Here is a 17847-nt window from a genome sequence, read left to right as displayed (position 1 = left end):
ATCTCTGTGGATTCAATCCTTAAATACTACAACTGATTAGATGTGGACTTGTGGCTCTTATTTGTTTTTATTAAGGGTAAAACTTGTTCCCTCACGCAGTTGACACGCATCAGTGTCGTTCACCACATACACATCGATCTTTATTGATTTGTTCCCTAAATTCCAAACTCAGTTTACCATCATGTGTACAGCTCCTACATGAGGAGCTTTCTTTAGAAACTTCCCGAGGATGCAATCATCCCACAACTGAGCTTCCTTAAGGACATCCTCCGGGATTCGGAAAACCTTAATCCCATCACTTTCCTCAGCCTCGACACCATACCTTTGCAAAACCTCCCTCTTCTTCACCACATCTGTCAATTATTTCCCCGTGTTGTTGGCGACCTTGTCAATATCCGTGATATCGACATCGGTCTCCTTCCCATCCTTCACAATCTCCATGGAGTTTACGAAACTGTTCCCCTCATAATCCTTCACAACAATCGATGCAAAAACCCTAGAAATCGCCCTTTGTGTCTCCCTTGTTGACGTGTCTCCAATTTGTCCTCCAAGTTCGAAAAAGGTTTGTTTCCTAGTGTATATAATAGAAATACTCGATAATTTATAGTTAATATTAATAACCGTTAAATCTACATGTATGCATGAGTTCTGCAATCTGCTTGACTGAGTTCAAGCTGTTTTGTAATTCAAAACGGAAAAGTATATTAATATTATGCGTCCAAAATGCTACTATATTGTGTCTTCTGTGCTCGGTGAGTAAATATGGTTGAGCTAATGTGGATCTCCTAATTCGTGACAGAATTAGAATATTCAGGTTGTCTATTTCAGGACATTTATAAAAACTATTTTCAGTCCACAAAAAAATGAAAGATCCAAAATTGTTGAATCATCAACTGAATCCGTTAAGGTCTCCCTCTTTCTTTCTCTCATCTCTCTATTCTTTTTCGTAATCTTTATTTCTTTTTGACAACGTCCTTCTGCTTGATTGTATGCAAACAAGATTTCACCTGCCTAGGGCTTGTTTTTAGATTCTGTTTCCAAATATTTATTGATCTTTCTTCTTATTGAGATCATTCCTTTTCGCCTTAAACAATCAAGATTTCGTTAAAAATGGATCGTGGAGAATTGAGTAGAGTATTCCAAATGTTTGATAAAAATGGAGACGGGAAGATTGCAAAGAACGAGCTGAAAGATTTCTTCAAAAGCGTGGGTATCCTCGTCCCAGAAAATGAGATTAAGGAGATGATAGCAAAGATGGATGTGAATGGAGACGGGTTCATGGATATAGATGAGTTTGGTTCATTGTATCAAGAAATGATGGAAGAGAAAGAGGAAGAAGAGGACATGAGAGAGGCATTCAGAGTATTCGATCAGAACGGTGATGGGTTCATCACAGATGAAGAGTTAAGATCGGTTCTTGCATCGATGGGTTTGAAACAAGGAAGAACACTTGAAGATTGCAAGAAGATGATTAGTAAGGTTGATGTTGATGGAGATGGTATGGTTAATTTTAAGGAGTTTAAGCAAATGATGCGAGGTGGTGGATTTGCTGCTCTTAGTTCCAATTAAACATTCCTTTGTATTTTGTTTTTATTTTTACTCAATAAATTTTGTATAGATACAAAGCCAAGACGTTTTGAATTTGCCTAGTGGAACACTATTTTGAAAAGATAAAATAATATAATAAAGAAGAGCGTATTTAAGCAAGGAATTGAAATGGTTTGCGTTAAAATGATAAATGTCTCATGTTAGTTTTTTAAATTGTCGGAAATCTTTACGTGAGATTTTATAGTAATCAAGATTTTTTTTGCATTTTGGGTTGGAAAAAGGGCCTGGAAAGTGCCTTCCTTGCTTCTACCCGAACTCGTGATCTTATAAAAGTCTTCATTTTTATTGCCTAGCTAAAATTATGGAGATACCGTAAGGGATAGTTGCGTCATTTTTGAACTTTCTTTATGAACAACTTAATAAGTTAATATTAGGTAGGCAAATTTTGAGATTTTGAAAGTTGTTGCTATGCTAAATAGTGCATAAGGGGTTTTGGATTCCAATTCAAAACCGACCATAGATTCTGCTTGTTCAAGAGCTTGGGGTCTGAATTTGTGAAAGAGTCGCACTAACAACTTAACTTTCATACTTTCCTTTGTGCACAATGTTTTGATACGTTGATGATCTAATTACTGTTTGTTTGATTTTACTTTAGCAGCTCTAGTCTTTGAACATTGAAATCTCATATTTAGAGAGCGTCATGGATTTCACTCCACTCCATTTGGAACTGAGGAACAAATCGACAAATAATAAGAAGCAACTCCAGTTAAGTTCTGTATTCCAAGAAACTCGAAATCTGGAGAGCTATAAGAAAGAAATTGAAATGCAAAGATCACGATGCAATGTAGAGAAGGGTTTGACTCTATTGGCTTCCCACAAAAATAAGGGGGGTGGGGTATTGAATCTTGACGACTGAATTTGAAGGAAATAAGTTTTCCATTAGATTCTTATGCTATTCAATGAGCACATCAGTATTCAGGTGTTCTAAGTCTGGTTTCAATGTGTTTTAAGTGATTTCTATGTTTTAAATTTTAAAAGACATTTCAAGAAACTTGGACTAAAGATGTGCAATTTGGAGCAAATGCGCAATTTTGAATAAATGCAGACCATCAGAAGTATGGCACTCAATAAAGATTTTCTCACCGTCTGATCATCGCCAAAATTTGAGACAATATAGAGGAGACAACCAGATTTCTAATACAATTTGTTTGGAGACAATCCAACGGTTATATCTTCAGATATTTCCGGTGCACTAAAGACAAAAAATGCAGTCTCAAAAGAGAGCATAAGCCGCGACCGCGGCCAGACAAGGTTTCCCCACGGTCAGGACCACCGCGACCGCGTCCAGACATCATTGACGCCCAAGATGTCCTAATTCAAGCCCAAGTTCAGCCCACTATAAATTTTTCAAACCCTAGACGTTCTAGACGAATTAGAAGGCTATATATATTCATTTTAGGTCATTCTAATGACCAAGCCGTGGAGAGAGAGCAGAGAAGAGAGCTGCACACCTTTGGAGTTGCCGTCTTTGGGAGGAGAAGGAGTCGCCAAAGGAGCCATCATTGATCTCCATCTTCATTTGCGTTCTTTGTTCTTTACCTTCCAGCAAACTACAATACTTTTATGATGTTCTTATACACTGTGATTGAGTAATTCCCTTGTTGGGTTTTAAAGGATTTTTCAAAAGGAATTCATGGTTTGATTTCTGGTTTTTTAGATTAGGGTTTATCTTTAAAGTTCTTCGTCCAAATTTGTGTTTCATTTATGTGGCTTGAATCGACCATTTAGCTACTGTGACTAGGTTGATTAACTCAACGAAAGTGTTGTCGAATCGACTAACCCTATTTAGATGAACAAATTCTCTTAGACGGCGTGAGTCGATCTAAAGCGTTTTATGAAGTTATCAAACTAATTTGTCTAGACACTTAGAGAACTGAATGGGAGTTTAGTAAAGCTGAGTGAATAGATTTGTGATTAATAATACGTGAGTAGGTTAGTCTTAGTTTGATTTTAGGAACATATCTATAGAAAACTCTATGTTTAATTCTCTTGTTAGCTAGTCTATGATTTCTGGCGAATTTCCTAATGCCCGACACCTTCTCGTATTGATTTGTTATTATTATTACTTGTTTTTAAGTTTATTGATTGCTATGTTCGTCACTATTCACAACCCCCAAACAAACACCCATATTTTCTTCTTAGCTCAGTTCTCATCTCAAATAAACTCGTACTGCAGTTACTTGGTCTTCAGTGGATCGACCCCTAAGAACTACAACGTACATCTGTGCGCTTGCAGAAAACTAGGGTTAAAACCTGATCACATCAAGTTTTTGGTGCCGTTACGGGGGACCTTTAACGTTGCCTTCGAGTTTCAGGTCAGAATCGAGTCTAAGGTACGTTCTCTTGTTCATTTTCTTTTAAATTTTATTCCATTAAATTTTATTCCATTTCACCACCTCTAGATCAAACTTCTTTAGACACAAGATTTATAGGTTCCAACAAAAAGGAGGCGAATCTTTTCATGAAACTTGGAATCGTTATAAAGGCTACATTAGAGAATTTCCTCACCACGGTTTTGCAAAAACATGCATTTTGAACACCTTCTACGAAGGTCTTGAATGGACATCTAAGGCACCTCTAAATGTAGCAAGCGATGGAAACTTCATGACAAGGACTGTGGAAGAAGCTTATGTCTTGATTAATAATCTTGCTGCAAGCAGCATAAACAATTGTCCTGATCAAGGATGAACATCACGTTCTACTTCCCATGATCATATGGAAATTGAAGAACTTAAAGACATGGTGAGATTGTTTCTCAAAAATCAGAAGCGTTCTGTTAATGTATGTGAAGCAGTTAATGCAGCTGAGATTAACCATCAACTTTCAGCACAAGAGCACACCCTTATAAATCTCCAATCTGCTCAAAAATCATCCCCAGCCTCTCAAGACAACAAGCTCGAGCTTAAGGTGCAACCACTTCTAATGAAGCTGCAAAAATTAGCAGACGATGTGGATATGAAAGTGGACAGCTTATACACTGACCTAAATGGTAAATTTGAAGATCTTTACATTCATGTTGATAGGATGGACGTACAGCTATCACAAACCACTGATGGTTCAAAAGGCACCGAAGTTATCGAGAAACGAGTAGCTGAGGTGCATGAAAAAATCGTCCAAGACACCCGCAACCTTAAACCTAAGTTAGACAACAGGAATGATCTTGGGTACAAGTTAGACGTCATGTATGATTACCTCAACAAGAACAATGAGGAGTCGTTTGAGAAGTTCACTAACCTCTCAACTCATGTCAAGATGCTCCAGAAACAAATTGGAAAAATTGAAGAAAGTGTGAAGAGACAAGATGGTCATCTTCCGGGAAAAACCATAGACAATCCAATGTGTTGTTGCAATGTCATAGACACTGATGGTGAAAGAGAGGTCACGCCTATTCCTAGCAATCAGGACACTGAAGTTGAATCTTCAGCATGTCCTGAAGTGTATGATGCAATAGGGATTTGTGATACCAAACCTCCTCACGGTTCTGTTAAGTTTGGAGACAATTCAAACACGATTCCATATGGTTTCGTAAAGGATTTGATCGTGCAAGTAGGAGGGTGTCTTGTTCCTGTTGATTTTGACATTCTTGAGATAGAAAATAACTCCCAGGACATTAATATTTGGAAGTTAATTCCTTGCAACAGTGGGGCAGTTGTTGATTATCCCAACCGAAGAGTTTGTTTTTCTAAAATCAAAAGAGAATTTTCTATCCTGCAGTCTATACTGATGGAAGCTCTTACTGTATAACCATTTAAAAGGAAGAGAAGTTTATTTTAGACCCTGGAGATAACAAGAAAAGGTCCCAACACGTTTCTATACAAGCCCCTATAGTTTGAGCCTAAGGGTGCTGCCGAATCGAGAAAATCTAAGCACAAAGTAAAAAAATTTAAACGCAACTCAAAGAAATCTAATTGCAGAACTATCTCAGGTGATGCAAGCTCGACACTGACTTCTCAAAACCTCATTGAAGATGTGGGGGAAAGATGGTAATGCTAAAGTACTCACCCTTGAAACACGTCCAACCCCACTTCCAAAAGCAAAACGTTTCGAGCTTCCTTGGTTTATGCATATCGCGATGTACCTAGCAGCAAAGATCTAACCGCCACGATTCTTTGGCTACAACAAGAAGAAGTTCTTGCGTGATGTTAGCAGATAATTTTGGGATGAATCATATCTTTATAAGCAGTGTTCAGATAACTTGTTTCGAAGATGCATCTCTAAAGAAGAAGTTCCAGGCATCCTTTCTCACTGTCACGGATCTAACTATGTTGGACACTTTGCTACTGATAAAACTATAGGGAAGGTTTTACAATCTAGTTATTGGTGGCCTATCATGTTCAAGGACGCCCATAAATTCATATCTAAGTGTGATGCTTGCCATACTTTTTTATCCATCCTTTCTTAGATTTTATCACACTGAGGACAGCATGAAATAATCCTGGGGGAGGATGTTCATCCGTTACTAACAAAATTTGACTTGTTTTGAGTTGGTTTATGATGTAAAAATAATATTTTCTTTCAAAAGTTTTCAAACCAGGGACATAAGAAATAATACTATGATGATTTAGACCAGTGTGCTTCTACGCTATTCCATCGTTTATAACTATCTTGTGATTTAGGACTAGACTAAGTGGTAGCTAGATTACTTACACTACAAACTCCCACCAGAGGACTTCTATTCATGGAGATTCTTTCTGAGCAGCATATACAATCTCATCCTATTTGGACTTAACTTTGACTTAATTGTCTCATTGAAGCATTAGATCAGGGAAACAAATCATACATTCAGGAATCCTTTATCCTTTTACCACTCTTTGTTGATCCTGAATAGCCCACCTAACCTAGCCTCTTTCGAACAACATGCATTCTTGTTTTTCATTGTCATATATGCAGATATATGCAAAAACATCGAAGAGAAAGAGGATTGACGCGGTTTTCAGTCACTGAAGACGGAGACCTGCGATTTCACCGGAATGATTCAACAAAGGAGAAGAACACTTGGTTTGCCTGAGAAAACTGAAAAAAATTGGTATATTTTCGTCTCATAGCCTCCCTCTCTTAAGAAAAAGTTGTTTCCCCTTCCAAACAAAAAAAATATATATTTGAGGCGAGCCTTGGTTCGATTATTTGGAGTTTAAGGAGATTATATTTCTTAATCTCGGAAAAGATCTAAGTCTAGGGGAAGTAGCTGTTTACAACCAAGGACGAAGGACTATGCAACAACATTTTGCAAGGAGAAGTGACTGAAAATTTCGGAAATCAACAGGTCCACTCTCTCTTGTGGTTTTGCATAATAGCTTGTATCCTCCAGATCTTCAGGTAAATCGAAATACTTTAAGTTTACCACTTAAATAGCCTTAATACCAAACGCCGTCTACCCTAAATGATGTCTATGATTAGAATTCACTATGCACTTAATAAATGTAAAAAGCTAGTTTACTTGAAGTTAGATCTAAGTGTGTAGATTTGATAACACCGTATTTTTACCATTTTTATGGATTGTTTTAATATCTTCTTCAGGTGTTTTACTCTGTTTTCAATGGTTTTTAAGTGATTTCTATGTTTTAGAGTTTTAAAATACTCTTCAGGAAACTTGGACTAAAGCTCTGCAATTTGGACCAAATCCAGACCATCAGAAGTATGACACTCGATAAAGATTTTCTCACCATCTAATCATCCCCAATATTAGAGACAAGATATAGGAGACAACCAGCTTTCTAATTAAATTGGTTTGGAGACAATCCAACGGTTAGATCTTCAGATATTACTGATGCACTAAAGACAGAAAATGCAGTCTCGAAGGAGAGCATAAGCCGCGTCCGCGGCCAGACAAGGTTTCCCTGTGGTCAGGACCACTGCAACCGCGGCAAGACATCATTGACGCCCCAAGATGTCCTAATTCAAGTCCAAGTTCAGCCCACTATTTATTCTTCACACCCTAGACATTCCAGACGAATTAGAAGGCTATATATACTCGTTTAAGGTCATTCTAATGACCAAGCCGTCGAGAGAGAGCAGAAAAGAGAGACGCGGACCTTCGGAGTTGCCGTCTTTCAAGAAGAAGGAGTCCCTGAAGGAGCCATCATCGATCTCCATCTTCATATGCGTTCTTCGTTCTTTACCTTTACTCTTAATTAATTTCCAGCAAACTACAGTACTTTTATGATGATCTTATACATTATGATTGAGTAATTCTCTTGTTGGGTTTTAAGGAAATTTTCAAAGGGAATTCATGGTTTGATTTCTGGTTTGTTAGATTAGAGTTTATCTTTAGAGTTTTTTGTCCAAATTTGTGTTTCATTTATGTGGCTTGGATCGATCATCTAGCTACTGCGACTAGGTTGATTAACTCACCGAAAGTGTTGTCGAATCGACTAACCCTATTTAGATGAACAAATTTTCTTAGACGGCGTGAGTCGAACTAAAGCGTTTTGTGAAGTTATCAAACTAATTTGTCTACACACTTAGAAACAAATCATACATTCAGTAATCCTTTATCCTTTTACCACTCTTTGTTGATCCTGAATGGCCCACCTAACCTAGCCTCTTTCAAACAACATGCATTCTTGTTTTTCATTATCATATATGCAGATATGTGCAAAACATCGGAGAGAAAGAGGGGATTGACGCGGTTTTCAGTCACTGAAGACGGAGACCTGCGATTTCACCCAAATGATTCATCAAAGGAGAACACTTGGTTTTCCTCATAAAAAATCTGAAAAAAGTTGTTTCCCCTTCCAAACAAAAAACAAGTATATAGTTGAAAAAAAAAGAAAAGAAAAAATATTTGAAGGGAAAGGAAATATAAACCTTATAGAGTCCACGATGATCGAATTTCATCTTTGAGGCGAGCCTTAGTTTGATTATTTGGAGTTTAAGGATATTATCTTTCTAAATCTCAAAAAAGATCTAAGTCTAGGGGAAGTAGCTGTTTACAACCAAGGAGGAAGGACTATGCAACAACATTTGGCAAGGAGAAGTGACTGAAAACTGCGGACATCAATAGGTCCACTCTCTCTTGTGGTTTTGCATTATCGCTTGTATCCTCCAGATCTTCAGGTAACTCGAAATAATTGAACACCACCACTTAAATAGCCCTTAATACCAAACGCCGTCTACGCTAAATAATGTCTATGATGAGAATTCACTATGCACTTAATGAATGTAAAGAGCTAGTTTACTAGAAGTTAGATCTAAGTTTGTAGATTTTTTGCACGATGGATCAATGGAATAGTTATGTTTGTATTTTGGTTAAAATTTTCTAGAATAGATCCAGATATATGTTTTACGATAGGTTGTGGTTTAGAATTACGGTCACTGAGATATTGTTTAGTTCCTGCGGATTTTTAAAGATTATTTCCTTGCTTGATCTATGTTTTGTTTGAGGACAAAAAGGTTTACGTCTAGGAGAGTTGATAACACCGTATTTTGACCATTATTATGTATCATTTTAATATCTTATTCAGGAGTTTTAACTCTGTTTTCAATGATTTTTAAGTGATTTCTATGTTTTAGAGTTTTAAAATACTTTTCAGGAAACGTGGACTAAAGATCTGCAATTTGGAGCAAATGCACAATTTTGAATAAATGCAGACCATCAGAAGTATGACACTCGTAAAGATTTTATCACCGTCTAATCATCCCAATATTTGAGACAATATATAGGAGACAACCAGCTTTCTAATGAAATTGGTTTGGAGACAATCCAATGGTTAGATCTTCAGATATTACTTCCTGATGCACTAAAGACAGAAAATGCAGTGTCGAAGGAGAGCATAAGCCGCGACCGCGGCCAGAAAAAGGTTCCCCGCGGTTATGACCACCGCGGCAAGACATCATTGACGCCCCATGATGTCCTAATTCAAGCCCAAGTTCAGCCCACTATTTATTCTTCACACCCTAGACATTCCAGATGAGATAGAAGGCTATATATACTCGTTTTAAGTCATTCTAATGACCAAGCCGTGTAGAGAGAGCAGAGAAGAGAGCCGCGGACCTTCGGAGTTGCCGTCTTTGTGAGAAGAAGGAGTCGCCGAAGGAGCCATCATCGATCTCCATCTTCATCTGCATTCTTCGATCTTTACCTTTTCTCTTATTGAATTTCCAGCAAATTACAATACTTTTATGATGTTCTTATACACTATGATTAATTCTCTTGTTGGGTTTTAGGGAATTTTTCAAAGGGAATTCATGGTTTGATTTCTGGTTTGTTAGATTAGGGTTTATTTTTAGAGTTCTTCGTCCAAATTTGTGTTTCATTTATGTGGCTTGGATCGACCATCTAGCTACTGTGACTAGGTTGATTAACTCACCGAAAGTGTTGTCGAATCGATTAACCCAATTTAGATGAAAAAATTTTCTTAGACGGCGTGAGTCGAACTAAAGCGTTTTGTGAAGTTATCAAACTAATTTGTCTACACACTTAGAGAACTGAATGGGAGTATAGTAAATCTGAGTGAATAGATTTGTGATTAATAATACGTGAGTAGGTTAGTCTTGGTTTGCTTTTAGGAACATATCTATAGAAAACTCCATTTTTAATTCTCTTGTTAGCTAGTCTATGATTCCCGGCGAATTTCCTAATGCCCGACACCTTCTCGTATTGATTTGATATTAATATTTACTTGTTTTTAAGTTTATTAATTGCTATGTTCGTCATTATTCACAACCCCCAAACAAACACCCATATTTTCATCTTAGCTCAGTTGTCATCTCAAGTAAACTCGTACTGCAGTTACTTGGTCTTCAGTGGATCAACCCCTAAGTACTACAACGTACATCTGTGCGCTTGCAGAAAACTATGGTTAAACCTGAGCACATCAGTATTCCATCAATTCTTTTAAATGTAGGTGTTATTGGATCTATTCTTGTTTTTTAATTCTATTAAATATCTGTGGTATTCAGTATTTGGTGGATTTGGTAGTAACGTCATTTACAAAAAAAATGAATAGAAAACTGACTGTTAAAATGTAAAGAATCAATTATGTGCTTTTATGCTGTGAATTGTGATAAACAAGAGTTTGTGGACTCTTAGGGTATCAATCCATATAAGTAGTTACAGCATAAAAGGTAATCAATTCATAGGTGTGAAGATAGACACTAGTTTATGTGAATTCAAACATAAATCAAGCAGAACTAAGAGGTTTGGTTTTTATAGACTTAATGCAAACTAAACAAAGCTAAAACAAGATTAACAATGATTAAAGACTTAAATAAGCAGTAAACAAGAGAGCAAATGATAAAAGTGATATGAATATGATGAAACTTTGGGACCTAGACATGATAGTTGGCTAGGGCCCATCAGGGTTTAATTAAAGAGCTAATGACAATGATGATAAATGATCTAAGAGCAAATCAAGTTTCAGTCTTTCTCAAGCATCAAAACACATCTCAAACATTACTCATACCTAATTATCATTAGAGACACAATGAAAGAAATGCATTAAACATCAATCCTTATATACCATCTATGCTCAAACCAACATTCCCATGTGAATCAAATAATAGACTCTTGATTTAGCTGGTTCAAGTATTTCATCAAACACCTTTTAGATGGATGAAATGCCTAAAATCTGGGTTAAAGAGATCATCTAGAACCCAGCATTAAGATCAGCTAAACAAGACAAAGATGCATTAATCTGGTCTTAAGCTACATTAATCAAACCACTAAGCACCCAAAACCTACATATCTAGAACCCTAATGAGGTGACTACTCATTAATCATGATTAACTCTCTGGATTCCTTTGCAAGAAGAGTAGTTAAGCATGATTAGTTGATGAAGATAGATAGAAGATGGATAGATGAAGATGAAAAGATGATTAAAACTCTTAAACTCTCTTGGATTAAACAGAAAATTGAGAGAGATATCTCCCAAAGATCAGTTTTTACACAAAAGAGGCAAAGAGTTTAGGAAAACATAAAAGGTAATCCAAAGGGTAAAACCCTAAAATGTATATATAGTCATTCCCTAAGTTCCGGGTCAACCCAAGACAAACCAGGTGTTGGCCCGAAAAGAAAACACTTAAAAACGCTAAAACACCTACACCGGGTATCATTTGTTCGATGTTGTGGCCGGTGTAGAAGTGTCCTGAAGATATCTTGGACGTGTGAGCTGGATCCGGGGTTATCTCGGCCGATGTTTAAGCCGGTGTTGTGGAACATGTTCAAACGATGGAGATTACACCGGGCAAGGTTTGGCCGGGTTGTGCCCAGTGTAGAAAACACTGAGCCACTCTGAATTTTACACTGGATAACACATCTCCATGAGGCTGATCGGTGTGGATAATGGTTCTGAACCGCATGAGATTGCACCTGGATGCTTTTGGCCGGTGTTGTTCTAGATGTTAAAAACGTTGCATGTTGCACCAGGCGTAGCATCGGAATGGAGCTGGTCGGTGTGGACATGAAAAGGATTGGGGTAAGGGTTGGCTTACTCCAGGCTGAAACATCCCGGTTTGAACCTCGGTGTCAGGTTTAAAGAACACAATCCTCAGAGTATGGCTTACTCCGACCTCAGTCTTCCTGGTGCTCGTCTCGGTGTAGACAAGGACCTATCCACACTCAAACCTTCATAACTTTCAGCGCAGTGATCCAAAACTTATTTTTCCGGCTCTAGGGGAAAGGCAGCTCAATAAAATCCAAGTTTGGTGAAGAGTTCATCTGCATCCGGAGAGTGCAAGGCTTCCCGGACGGCTGTTCTTCGAGGCGCATTGGATAACCTCTGATAGGCTGTGAGACGTGTACTTCTTCTGATTGCGATATTTCCCAGCTCAAAACTCCAAATCAGATGTACTAAGTGTTCCGGAAACAAGACTCAATTACCTCAAACTTTTATGAATACCCTGTAAACTGAATCGGAAGGGAAGGGCTTTGTCCTGAGTGATCTTTGAAGCACATTGGGTCGGTCTGGAATGGATGCGAGACAGGTTCATCTTCTATTGGCCGTATCTTTCAGCTCACTGATCTAAACCCACTGATTCCTACTTTTCTGTAACCCTGACTCAATCGTCTTGAACTTCTCTGAAGACGCCGGAGACTGATTCTGAAGGAAAAACCTTCCGGTAACTCGATCTTCCGAGGATTATGTACGCGGTACGTGTTTTGGCCGAGTTTTCCTTCCCGCGGTATGTTTTTTGGCCGAGAAAACATTGTCTGCGGTACATGGTTTCGTCGAGAGATTCTGAAATGCCATTTTCACTATTTTGATCCTTCTTGCAACATTCCTTCTCCTGGTTCCATCTTTTCTACTCCCAAATGTCTCCAAATCACCCGAGAACACTCCAAAAAATACAAGACACTCTAGGATCTAATTTAAATTCCTAATACTCTAAAAAAAGTACAAAACATGAACAATTTACCTAGAATGTATGAATGAGACTCAATTTTTGGACCAAAAATGCATCGAAAACATGATAAGATATGAATATATCAAATTGGAAGGAATTATATATCCATGTATCGTAACATTTTATATTGTGATTTTAGTCACAAATTCTAATCAACCATATATCATAAAACCCCTAGTTAACTATACATATATCCTAAATTTTCTGTAAAATAGTATTTGAATTTCAAATGTTGTTCATTGTAATTTCAAGTCAACCATATATCATAAAATCCCTACAAATTAGTATTATTTTAAAAAAAATTAAAACTTAAAATTTATCCATTATATAATCTCTTCTCTATATATAACATTGCATATCTGTCTTAAATCAAAAAAAAAAAAAACAATACCACTAAAGGAAAAAGGTATCGTTTTTTACATTCTTGAATGTAGTTCTTGTATTTAATTACATTGTTTTGTATCTTTTTGCTTATAATAAATTGTTTTGCATTTTTCTTCAAAATATCTTCCATTTGGCAATTGATGTTTTTCATATTTTATATCATATACATATATTATATATTGAATTATTTTCACACATGTTCATTTACGTAAATGTATTCATGTAATTTTTTTCTTAATCAGATGGAAACCGGATAAACTTGCAACCAAAGAAAGTAAAAGGTGGATATTTCCCGTGGATATCCTAGGAAAGTCAATTGTTGAAACCTTTACTGGTGGATGGTATCAAACGGATATGGCATGACTCAAATGGTCTATCCCAATGTAGCTAACCCACAAGACCAGGTCTATCCCAATTCTCAAGCTCCAAAGAACTTTGTTCCCAAGAACAACTTTCAAGGGTCTTTCCAACCCAAGAATCAGTTTGCTCAGAATCAGGGTTTTGGTCACGAACAGCAACCATCTTCAATGAATAACACAAATTTTGAAATATTTTAAACATGATTTACCATTAAAATATCCAACAACATTGGATTTTAAAACATTATTTGGAATCATTAGTTGAAAAAGTGCATTGTGGTTGGGTTTAAATTCTGTTTAAAACCATGATTGAATAACACCCCCTAAATATTAAAATGATAAATCTTATGTCATTCAAACATAGATTTTAAAAAGTCTTCTAAAATCTAGTGTTAATGGATACAAGCACGGAATCAACTCTATGTTGGTCTAGGCGAGGGATCAACTCTCCCCAAGCGTGGAATTATCAAACTATCGTTTGGCCATGTGGGATGTAATTGGGCGGCCTCACATTCCACCAGAAGGTTAGTCAGGTGCCTTCGGGCCTTCTATACTTCGGATGCTAATTAGAAACTAGTTATCGTTGCTAATAGTTATATCGAATATTAACTGTAATATCAAGTTTGTAAGTATATTATAGTTTTGTTACTTCAAAAAATTATAGTCTTATTAGTTGAAAATATTAGTTTAACTATCCTGAAAAAATGAGATTATGTAGTCAAAATAAATAGATTTTTACAACCACCGAAGTGAGTACAACTTTGATAATTGAAATATAGAACAAGTAGGTCCTTGTTTTAGTAGTAATTTCAGGGGTATTGTTTGATCTCTTTGTATGTTAAACTGATATATTCATAATTTTTCATATTTAGGATTGCATTTCTTGTCCAAAGATTGAGTCTCATGCATACATTTAGCTAGTTTTGTTAGAGTTTGTCCTTGGTTCTAGCTTTGTCTAGGATTTGCATTAGGTCCTAGAGTGTCCTGCATTTTTGGAGTGTTCTCAGGTCATTTGGAGACTTTTTGGAGCAACTTGGAGCTGGGATCATGGAGGAACCCTCACCTGTGTGCAACAACTCGGACAGATGGTTTGGTGCAGACAAAGCCCTCACTTTGATCGCGTGTGACGAAGGACTTGAAATGCGATTCACCTTCCGGAGTCTTCATCAAGAATGAAGAGGGTCGAGTCTAGTTTCCAGAACACTTGAGATCGTCTTAGTTGGAGTTGTGAGCTGAAAGTTACGGAAATCGGACGCAGTGCATTTCTCGGAGATGATAAAAGACCAAAGCAACGCGCGTCAAAGAACTGGCGGAACGGAGCCTTTTCCGACGTCACCTGAGCTAGAGCCTTTCACCAAAGTTGAAGAAGTCTGAGTCCTCTATTAACTGAAACTGGAATCACACCATTTGGACCAATATCCTGGAAGCTACTCTCCCATGAATGTGAAGTGGTCCAAGGAGCCCTGAATGCTGCGAGATTGATAACCCTTATTAACGCCTTGAAATTATGCTAAGGGAAAGATGGCACGGTGGAAGGCCGCGGCCCACATATTACCGTGGCATTTGATTGCATTTCTTTGGGGTTTGACACGGTCTCAAAATCACGGTCTACACTTGACCGTGTCAAGATAGACTTGGCCGCAGCATGATCTTACTTGCATTCGGGAATTGCCACAAGGTAATGCCACGGTCTACACTTGACTGTGGCAAGACAACACTCATGATCCTTCAGACGTTCGGGACTTGACACGGCCACACGCCACGGCTTGAGACTTGGCCGTGGCAACTTTATGATCCTTCAGACGTTCGGGACTTGACACGGCCACAATCCACGGCTTGAGACTTGGCCGTGGCAATTTTATGCAATCCTTCGGCGTTTGACATGGCCATGCATCACGACCAGAGGGAGCCCGTGGCACCAAGATCCGTCCAAGAACAGAAGCTTCGGGTTTTAACACGGTCACATGCCACGGTTCGCCCAAGACCTGCTAGACCGTGGCAAACCTCACCTTTACCCACCAAAGCCGGGTCAGTACCCGGTTTGTTCCGGGCTGACCCGGTTCGTTTTTAGAGAACTATATATAGATTTTAGGGTTTTTTCCCAAGGAACTTATGCTTTATTCCTTTTGTCTCTTGCCTGTTTTGTGAAAAGACTCCACTTAAGAAGAGAAATATCGATTTTTAAGTGTTTAATGAAGAGAGTTTGAGAGATCTTTGTGTTTAAAGCTGCAAATCATTCATTATCCATCTTCCCCATCTCCATCTCTCATCATTAATCATGCCAATCTTCTCAACTTGCAAAGGTTTAAGAGAGATTAGTATGATTAGTGAGTAGTCACCTTAATGAGGTTCTAGATGTGTAGGTTGGGGTGCTAAAGTGTTAGATTAGGAGTGCTTAGGGCTAGATTCATTGATTCATCTCTCTAAACAGCTGTTCTCTAGGCTAGATCCTTGCACATCACTTGAGATCTAGATTCTGGGAATTTCAGGCACCAAAAGTGTTTGATGAAATTCCTGAAAGAGCTGTATTAGAGGTTTAAGCATTTGCTGCATGATGATGTATTGTTATTTGCTTGAATGATCATTTAGAACTGTTTATTAATGCACACTGATTCATATTTCACAAATGATAATTTGGTTTGAAAATGGATTAGTGTAGGGGTTAATACTTTCATGAAAGGATTAATCTATATTAGAGTTCTTAATCATTTGAATCATGTCTCATCATTGTCATTAGCATTCCTTGTTTAGCACCAAAGCACCCTAGCCAACTATCATGTCTAGAATCTCATGCCTCCATCATTTCATATTCACATCACTTGTCATTGCTTACTTCTTGTTTGATCACTTTAGTCATTAATCTTGTTTCAAGTAATTAGCTATCATTAATCAATCAAAACCTCACTTGTTCACTTGAATTGAGAAACTGATCACATAGCTTAGTGTCTATCACCACATTCTTGGATTGACAACCTCTTTTATGCTACTTTGACAAAGGGATTGATAGCCGTGAGACCCATAAAGTCTTGTCTATCAATTAGCGCCGTTGCCAAATTGTGGAGTGTTTAGCATTAAGCTCTGATCTGTTCTTGAGATCAAGTGCTTATTTCTTTTGTTTTTACTGATTACTTTCAAGTTCTGTTTGTGATTTCAAGGTGCATGAACACCAGGTCCAGGTCAAGAAGCTGTGGTCCTCCTTTCCCATTAAACGACAACATTAATCTTTCGGTACCAAGGAGGAGAAGGGACAGGCGTGGAAGACAGAATGATCAGACTGATATGGAAGATCAAAGAGAGCATGTGGTGGACATAGAACAACCGGTTCAGGAGCAACAGGCTCAGGGTAATGGAGCTGGTAATGGAGTTGGTCAAGGGTTACATCAGGGTAATGTTCATCAGGAACAGGTGCATCAACAGCAAGCTTATGTCCACCAGGGACAAGCTCCAGCTCATCAGCAGAGGCATCAGGCCAATGTACAGCAAAGACAACAGGTGCACCACCAACATCAGCCCTTCCAACACCAGCAAAGGAGATATGAGCAACCACAGGTCTATGTTGGAGAAAATGACAGGACAAATGCTCATCAGTATGGAGCGGGAATTCAGGCACCACCTCTGCAAAACAACAACTTTGAAGTGAAGGCATCCTTGTTGAATATGGTCCAGAACTCAAAGTTCCATGGATTAGCAATGGAAGATCCCTTGGAACACTTGGATCAATTTGATAAAGTGTGTGACCTGACAAAGATAAATGGAGTTTCTGAAGACAGTTTCAAGCTAAGATTATTCCCCTTCAGTCTTGGTGACAAAGCTCACCAATGGGAGAAGAATCTTTCAAGAGGCTCCATTCAAACCTGGGAGCAATGCAAGCAAGCCTTCCTATCTAAGTTCTTCTCCACCTCCAGAACTGCTAAACTAAGGAATCAAATCTCTAGCTTCACTCAGCACAACAATGAGAGTTTTGGTGAAGCATATGAGAGATTCAGGAGCTACACCAACCAATGCCCACACCATGGGTTTAGTGAGGCATCTCTTCTCAGCACACTTTATAGAGGAGCTCTTCCCAAGATTAGAAACCAGCTGGATACTGCCTCCAATGGAAACTTTCTGGGAAAGGAGATTCATGCTGCTTTAGAGCTAGTGGAGAACTTAG

General features: G+C 38.0%; 1 protein-coding gene, 1 non-coding gene and 1 pseudogene across 2 annotated transcripts; 1 reads left to right on the top strand and 2 right to left on the bottom strand.

Annotated features, from left to right (window-relative positions):
- The first annotated feature begins 289 nt into the window (after nt 1–289).
- Nucleotides 290–1569, top strand: LOC18029992 (calmodulin-like protein 2). The gene is made up of 2 exons (XM_006414922.2): nt 290–318; nt 1101–1569. Exon 2 carries the CDS (start codon nt 1111–1113, stop codon nt 1567–1569), a length of 459 nt encoding a protein of 152 aa, XP_006414985.1. The 5' UTR covers nt 290–318; nt 1101–1110.
- Nucleotides 1570–4023: 2454 nt separating this feature from the next.
- LOC112082532 lies at nt 4024–4124 on the bottom strand (annotated as a pseudogene).
- Nucleotides 4125–17606: 13482 nt separating this feature from the next.
- On the bottom strand, nt 17607–17713 carry LOC112082617. The gene has a single exon (XR_002897282.1). It is a non-coding gene; the product is annotated as a small nucleolar RNA R71 (small nucleolar RNA).
- Between the last annotated feature and the right edge of the window lie 134 nt (nt 17714–17847).

Source organism: Eutrema salsugineum, unplaced genomic scaffold (genome assembly GCF_000478725.1).
Source record: "Eutrema salsugineum unplaced genomic scaffold, Eutsalg1_0 scaffold_1, whole genome shotgun sequence".
Taxonomy (NCBI): Eukaryota; Viridiplantae; Streptophyta; class Magnoliopsida; order Brassicales; family Brassicaceae; genus Eutrema; species Eutrema salsugineum.
The sequence above is the reverse complement of the archived record's forward strand: the minus strand, read 5'-3'. Positions and strand labels throughout refer to the sequence as shown.